Source organism: Lonchura striata, chromosome 20, assembly GCF_050655825.1.
Source record: "Lonchura striata isolate lonStrDom1 chromosome 20, ASM5065582v1, whole genome shotgun sequence".
NCBI lineage: Eukaryota > Metazoa > Chordata > Aves > Passeriformes > Estrildidae > Lonchura > Lonchura striata.
Genome location: NC_140722.1, coordinates 8,565,385 through 8,573,648, shown reverse-complemented (window position 1 = coordinate 8,573,648; position 8,264 = coordinate 8,565,385). Strand labels below are relative to the sequence as shown.

Below are 8,264 nucleotides of genomic sequence, written 5' to 3'. Positions count from 1 at the left end.
GCACAGCACGGTGATCTGGCACCAGCAGGAGAAGTGGCTGTGGGCACACAGAACAAGGACAGAGGCTTTGCAAGGAGATGGATGTTCTGCAAGGGAATGGATGCTGTGACAAGACAATGTTCTGCCAGCCCACCGTGCCATGGAGCTGAATTCAGGGTCAGCTCTGGTCCAGCTGTGGGGACGCATGTGGTCCTGCCATGCTGGGATGCTGTAATTTCTGCAAGCACCACATCGTCACCCCACGTGCAGCCTGGAAAAATCGCCTCGAGCATCCCCTGGGCATCCCAGCATCCCTCTAAGTCGAGGGCCTCCATCCAGGGAGGGGAAAGGCCACTGAGTCACTCACCACGCCGTGAGTCAGCAGGAGTGGGACGGGAAGTGCGGCCGGGCTTTCTGCCCCATCAGCCATGCTCCTCCCTGAACGGATCCTGTTCCCCTAAGGCAGAAACGAGCTGGGAGAGAAGGGCACGGCCGGCTTGTTTGAGTGGCAGGAGCTGGCAGCGCTGGCATCGCACACGGCACAATTTACCGCTGCCTCCGCGTTTCCGCAGGATCCACTGGGGAGGAAGAGCAGGGTGGGCTGGGGGTGCTGGATGAGGGGAAGGGACGGAGGGGGACTGCATGAAAGCAGCTGTGTGCCGGGAGGAAGCCCTGCAAGCACTCACAGAGAGCAGCCCTGCTCCGCGGCTCCCTGATGGGCCATAAATTTCTCCTAAGAATTGTGGCGTGCTAAAAAGTTTCCTCTTGTTAGAGTGCAGGGGGTGGAGGGAGGAGGTAGCAGCTCCTGTGGCTGCCCCTGGAGCAATGTGGACATTTCCAGAGTGCCCCCAAACGGGTGTCCCATGGCAGGGACTGTCTGCCCAAACCCTGTGTGCCCCCACTGCTGGGCATCTCACATGAACTCTGTTTGCCCCACTCTCCCGGTCTAAGAGGCAGCTCACCAGAGCTGGGAATTCCACAAAATGGGAATTAACTGAGGCTGCCCTGATCCTGCACCTCTGGAAGTCATGGAGGCCTCTTCCAGTTGGGAAGCCTGCTGCAGGATCTGCTTTTGCAGCTTACCATCCCCTGCAAACAGTGCCAAAGGTTCTCAGGGTGTCCTGACATCACTCCCAGGGATTCCGGGCACTGGAGCTGTGTCCAAGGTGCTGCATGAACATCTCCAGGGCTGACCGGTGCATCCATGGGGCTGGCATGGTGTGGGCAGTGGGAGCTGGTTCCCAGCAGGGGCTGCTGGTGCCACAATTCCCCAGCTGGCACAGGAACGGGTGTCTCCAGAGCCCTGCATTGCCTCCATCTATCCGTCCTCCACCTGTCCCCCTTCCCTCTGCCTGACCCGCGGGGTCTCTGGTGTCGCCGGCTGACAGCCGATCCGGCTGCCTCCAATCCATTCGTTCCAGGGCAGGAACAAAGGCGCTTTGTGGGCTCCCCCCAGCCCGGGCGGGGTGGGGAGGGGTCCCAGCTCCGGAACTGGGACAGACTTCCCCGCGCGACAGGCGTGTAATGCCTTCCAGACCAGCAGCCCCAGCCCTCAGGTACAGCCTGGGGAGCAGGGGGGGCCTGGTGCTTCCCACACTGCCTGGGGACCCACCAGGTCACCCTGATACAGCCCTGATCCAGGAAAATGGGGAAACTCTCCTGTTCCCCCAAATGTTTCACAGTGCCCAGTCCCCATGGCACGCACTGCTCCTCCCCACCCAGGGGGCTCCAGGGGCTCCAGAGGCTCACAGATTTGCCATCTCTGGTCTGCCAGTGTTGGGAAGCAGGGATAGACTCCCCTGGGACGAGACCCTTGCCTCACTGGGCTCAGCTGGACTCGGACACTGTGTGTGCCCAGCTGGACAGGACTGTGTGTGCCCAGTGCCAAGGTCTGGTCAGGGTCTGTGGATTTGGGGCACTGAGTAGGGTGGGATGGGGTAGGATGGTGTGGATGGGTTGTGGTGGGATAGGATGGGACAGGATAGGAGAGGGTGGGATGGGATGGAATGGGATGGGGTGGGGTGATGTGGAGATGAATGGATCAGTCCAGCATTGCTTCACCAGGGCTCAACAGGGTCAGGCCCAGTGTCCTGGTGGCCACATGTTCCACCACTGCCGCGGGTCTGGAATCCATTTGCCTCACCGGCTGTGGTGTTTTCCCAGCAGGGCTGGAGCATTCCCGTGGGGCCGGGGGCAGCCCTGGCCCCTGCCCCATCTGCTCCCTGTTTATTTTCTTACACTTAAGTATCACCTCGAAGATAAACACTCCCTGGTGTGGGGGGCAGGGGGCATTTCCCTGGCAGCAGAGGCAGGACCCAGCCCTCAGGGTGCCCAGTACCCTGACCCCACAATCCCACCAAGCAGGAGATGCCTGGTTGACTGGGCTCAGGGCTACAACCCCATGCTCAGGCCATGTCCCCTCCATGCTGTATGTCTCATGCAGGGTCCCATGAATGCCTGAGCCACTGCCTGGTGCTGCCCTCTGCCCAGGGGTCGGCTGGATCAGCTGGGAGAGCTGTGATGCCAAACCACACCACGTCCTGGCACCCACCCAAGCTGGCAGAAGGTTTGTGCTGTCACAGCCTCAACTGCACCCCGCATTGCCCAGCTGAGTCAGAGCCCAGGCTGCAGTGCTGGGGGAGCTGGGGGGGCCCAGGCACAGGGCTCACGTCCTGTACCAGACGCCTGCCAGGCAGCACAGGAAAACCCGGCTGCTGCCGCGCGTCCTCCTGCCCCGCAGCCGCAGCATCCGCAGGAGCTGCTCAGGCAGGGAGCCGGCAGCGTTCCCTGCTTCCCATGGCTCCTGCTGCTCTCCCAGTCAGGGACGACAGCTCCTGTCCATCCATCCTTCTGTGTGCAGCATCTGGTAAGGCGGTGGTCACACATACACAGGTCTGTGCCAACATGGAGGTGTCACTGCAGCAGGAGGTGGTGGCATTCGGGGTTTATATGGCACCCACAGGCACACACCCACTTCCACGTGCAACTGCACAAATGTGTGCACACAGCCTCACACTCACATACATCCCTGTGCACGCACACACGGATATACACACCATGCATGCTTGGATGTACAGATGTGTGCAGCTGCACACCCACACACTCACTCATGTGTGCACACACGTGTGCTGTCCCCACCCCACATTGAGCCATCTCCTGTCTGCTGCTCCTTCCCTGCCTGTGCCCTGCCATGTTCCAGACCCCACAGACCACCAGCACCCCACACGTGGTCGTGCCCCCCAGAAAAGCCCAGGGGCAGTTTGGCTGGGTGTGGGGACTGGGTGACCCCCCCAGCCTGTCCTGGTCAGCTGGTGGCCATGTGTGGGACGTGCAGCTGAGTACACAGCCCCTGCCATCCGTCTTACCACCTGTCAGGGCCTGTGGACCCCCAGCCATGGCTCAGCAAGACTCTGGGGTGAGAGGGGGGCAGAGTGGGTGTTCCCCTCTCTGTAGAGGCATCTGCCTGTTCCCTGCCTGCTCCCTGCCTGTCATGCCAAGGGCCTGCCCATCCCCAGCTTTGCCTCTGGCACTGCTGGCACGTACCCTGTTGTGGGGTCTGCACTTGGGCAAATGCTACAGAAGTCCCCTCATGGGGACTGATGCATGGTGAGAGCTGCCAGTGTGGACACAGTGCAGGCCTCTGCCCATTTTCATCCCCGGGAGGATCCCTGTCCTCTTGCTCAGCCCTGCATGTCCCCAGCTCCTGGTGTGGCCCTGCATGTCCCCTGCTCCAGTGGGACCCCTGGCCCTTGGTGCAGCCCTACATATCCCCAGCCCCAGCGAGACCACCAGCCCCCAGCCCATCTCTCTGCCCCCCACTGCGTGATTTACAGGCTCTGCACAGGCAGACAAATGGTGAAGGAAAACAGGGCAGGGGTTCCCGCCGGCCGGGGACTGCTGTGCCCCACGGGGGGCAGAGGGGCCGTTTGCTCACAGCCAGCAGGATGGGAGGCACTGAAGTGGTGCCTGTGCCAGGCAGCACAGCTGTCCCTGTCATGGTCTGGCAGCCACAAGCCCTGGAAGCACTAGGAGAGCCCATGTGGGGACCCAGACACCAGGAGTCATACCACAAACTGCAGTCCTGCAACCATATCATTTTGCCCATGGGGCACTGAGGAAGATGATGCCACCCCATGACCCCCAGGGCAGCCCACTGACCACCTCACTGGGGTTTGTGATATGCCAGCTGCATTCCATGGCCACTGTCTCAGCCCTGGCAAGACTCCAGGATTTCCCCCAGCATCCCTCTCTGGCTGTGGAGCTTCTGGACTGTAGGGACTACAGCTGGCACTGCCAAGTCTCCCAGCCACTTCCCCAGCAGCCCTGGGCCCGTCCACCAGGAGCCAGGTCCTGCCCTACACATGTTTTTGCTGCTTGACCTGCATCATGCCTGGAGCATCGTGGAGGAGGAGGAAGGGGAGGAAGGCAGGCTTGAAGCCTCCCGTCTGCTTGGTTCAGCTGGCTACCCCCCTGCCTGCTCCCAGGAGCGTTGGGCTCAGGCCTGGGGGGCTGAAGGCAGAGTGGGACCCACATTGACCTCGCTGGCGAGGAGGAGCAGGGCCATAGTCTGTGGCATTGAGTGCCAAGGAATGACAAGGAGCGACGGTCAGGCTGGGAGGCACCCCCAGCCCTTCCCAGGACACTGGTGATTCCTGCTGCTGCCAGCTCATAGCTCCCCTCTCAGGAAAAGACTCCGTGTTTCCACTGCCGGCACACACCTTCCTCCTGAGCGGGAGGAAATGCTCCTGGCAGCGCTGCCGGAGCACTGCCCGTGCCTCTCCATGTCTCCCTGTCACCTCCCATGATGGTAGGCATCGGGAACAGAGGAGCAAGGAGTGCATCCCTGCGGGGCTGCCTGCCCTTGCTGCTCCCTGACTGCTCCGGGCATCCTCCTGGGCACAGACCCTGTCCCAGTGGGGCATAGCAGGTGTGGGCAGCAGCGTGTCCCCCACTGGCATTCCTCTGATAAACACCCCAGGTACTGCACCAGCGCCACCCACTCGTGGTTGCCTTCCCCATCCCGGCTCCTGCACCCCAGGTTCATCTCATGCCACCCTGTGCGGGACCCAGGGCTGGCAAGCGGCAGCCAGGCAGGGGCTGGGGACATGCTGGCTCTGCGCTGACTGTGTGTGACATTGCTCTGCAGCTGCCAGACTCCAGGCACCGGGAGCACTTGTCGGACAGCGGCCCTGGCACTGCCACGCTTCATTTAGCTCCGTGGGCACGACCTGGGGTCAAGGTGGCCGCAGCCAGGCCAGCGTGCCGCAGCGGGGCCAGGCTAGCGGCCAGAGCCAGCACCGGCTGAGGACGCCGGCCGCTGGCCGGAGCTCGGGGGCCGGCTGGGGGTGGGCTCCGGAGCCAGCCCCTCCCCGGCCGTATAAATGCCCATTCCCCCTGCAGACAGCCGTCCCAGCCCCGCTCGGAGCGGCCGCGGGAAGGCGTCCGGAGCCGGCGTCGCGGCTGTGCCGGCGGGGGAAGGCTGCCCGCAGCCCGGGGTGCCCCAGCCGGGCCGGGGGTGCGGGCGGGCACCCCGCCATGGCCTTCACCATGCTGCGCCCCGTGGCCGCCCGCGTGCTGTACCCCGACCTCGGCATGCTCTCGGAGGACGAGGAGAACCGCAGCGAGAGCGACACGTCGGACCAGTCGTTCGGCTGCTGCGAGGGCGCCGAGGCTCGCCGCAAGCTGCCGCGGAAGCCGGGCCCGATGGTGATGGTGAAGCAGAGGCAGGCGGCGAACGCTCGGGAGCGGGACCGGACCCAGAGCGTCAACACGGCCTTCACCGCCCTGCGGACCCTCATCCCCACCGAGCCCGTGGATCGGAAGCTGTCCAAGATCGAGACCCTCCGCCTGGCCTCCAGCTACATCTCCCACCTGGCCAACGTGCTGCTGCTGGGCGAGGGCTGCGAGGACGGGCAGCCCTGTTTCAGTGCCATCTATGGCACCAAGGGCGACCTGGACAGCAAACAGCCCCGCAGCATCTGCACCTTCTGCCTCAGCAACCAGCGGAAAGGGGTGAGCGGGGTTCTGGGTGGGTTAGGGTTCTTCCTCCTCTTACTGGCCTGAGTGGGGTTCAGCATGTACCCAAGGGAGGGGGGGAAGCAGCCCCTGCCTGGGCTGCGCGGGGCAGGAGACTTGGCATGGCTCAGTGAGAACCACAGCTTCTGGCTCCAGCTCCCACTGGAGGTTTTGGCTGCTCCTGGCCAAATCCTGCTTGTAGCCACACGCCTACAGCTCCTGCTCACGTCAGAGGGCTGGGCTGCTCCCCCACGTCCATCTGGGCTGGGAGGTCTCAGGGGTTAAACAGTCACCCTGGAGCTGGCAGCACTGGTCGTCCCAGTGGGGCTTAGAGTTCGCTGGCTGACCCCTTCTCCATCCCCATCCTCATCCTCATCCTCATCCTCATCCCCATCTCCATAACCAACCCTGCCAGCCCACCAGCACTGCAGCAGGGCTACTCCAGCAGCTCTCTGATGTGATGAGGAAGGAAGAGCCCAGCAGACACCCCCTGAGGGGGCCCAGACAGAGTTCCCCATCCAGTGTTCCCATGCAAGGTCTGCTGGCAGCACTGGCACAGCTCCCACATGGCTGAGCTAGGCCATGGCAGAGCACCCCTGCCCTGCCCACCCAGCTGATTCCCCCCAGCACCCTGCAGCTCAAGGGTGATGAGCCCACCCTTTCACCAGGGTGGTGAACCCACCCTGCTGCCCATGCCAGGGTATGCTTGACCCAGGAATAGCTGTGCAGGATATAGGGTGCAGGGTGAGGGGCTGGAAGCTGCCGGACCTCTTGGACATCCCTTGGCAGGGCTGTAAGCAGGGGCTGCTGTCCCCACAGACCCTCAAGATGTCCCATGTGTGACTCCAGGCAGTACAGCCATGGGTCACACTCCAGCCCTCAGAGCTTTTTCACATTTTGTTGCTCCATTTTATTGCTTCTTTGCTCCTGCTACCCCCATCAGCAGCCTCTCCAGCCCTCCTGGGGTCCTCCAGGCCTGGTCCCTGGCAGAGCTGGGATCCTCTGGGCTGCTTCCTGGGGCTGAAGCCAGGGGTCTGGCACAGTGCTGGATCCTCCAGGGGACCCTGTGGAGGCACTGGGGCTGGGAAGCTCCTGCTGGAGGGCAAGGGGGGAAGCTGGGTTGGGATCTGACTCTGCATCCCAGCCCTGAGGCTGGAAAGGGGCTGTACAGGGCTGGAAATGGGCAGGGCTGGAAAGGGGCTGTACTGTGGTGGAAATGGTCTGGAAACGGACTGTACTGGACCGTGCTTGGCCGTGCAAGGCTGGAAATAGGCTGGGTTGGAACTGGGCTCTGTTGGGCTCTGCTGATCCATGCTGAGTTATTCTGGAATGTTCTGGGCTAAATCTGGACCATGCTGGTCTGTGCAGGGTTATACTGGGCAGTACTGGGCTGATGTTGCTCTCATAAACTGTGAGGTAGGACTGACTCTCCCCATCCCAGTTTGGACTCTGTCTGTCTTTCCAGGGCTGTGGGTCTGTCTAGGGTAATGTGTCTGTCCTGGGGTGCTACTGGCCCTTGCTGCAGGTCTGAGCCCTGCGGTGCTGCGCAGCCATGGGGGCTGTGTCCTGTAGGATGGCAAGGCCAAGGGGGACCCACCCTGGGGCTCCAGCACAGCACCCACCTCCCAGCCACACACCCAACCATTTGTCAGGCATAGCCCCATCTGTCTGTGTGTCCACTCCAGGCAGCACAGAGCCACCTCAAGACTGAGCCACTGCCCATCTCACAGCGGGTCCCATGGAGGAGCTGGTGTGGCGGACAGTGGGCAGGAGCGGAGTGCCCCCCACCCAGACACCCCATGGCGCCTGCAGCTCTCCCTCCTCTCTCTGCAGGGCAGTCGGAGGGACCTCGGGGGCAACTGCCTGAAGGTGCGAGGGATGACGCCCCTGCGAGTGTCGCGGAGATGAGCCGGGGCCCGGCAGCGCCCACCTGAGACAGCGGCAGAGGCAGACGGAGCCCGCACACGCCAGCCCAGAGACCGCAGCGGGGAGGGAGGGAGCTGCTCACCTGAGGCGGCAGCGGCCGAGCCCAGGCTGGCACCACACCGACACTGGCCCTGGAGCCGGCAGTGGGGCGGGAGGACGCTCCCGTGGCCGAGGCTGCCCACGCGGGGCAGGGCCGGGGAGGGGGGTCCCCGCGCCCCGGGGCTGGACTGGAAGGGGCCTGTGTGCGGCCGGCGTCGAGGCGCTCCGGGGGGACAGTGTCGTGGCCCTGGGGATGCTGGTTGTGCACGTGCAGCTGCTTGGAAAATAAAATCTTATTTTTCTGA

At 63.3% G+C, this 8,264-nt stretch overlaps 1 protein-coding gene across 1 annotated transcript; it reads left to right on the top strand.

Moving 5' to 3' along the window:
* Positions 1-5,393: 5,393 nt before the first annotated feature.
* TCF15 (transcription factor 15) lies at positions 5,394-8,264 on the top strand. Its single transcript, XM_021527429.4, has 2 exons — positions 5,394-5,991; positions 7,828-8,264. Exons 1-2 carry the CDS (start codon positions 5,515-5,517, stop codon positions 7,900-7,902), a joined length of 552 nt encoding a protein of 183 aa, XP_021383104.1. The 5' UTR covers positions 5,394-5,514; the 3' UTR covers positions 7,903-8,264.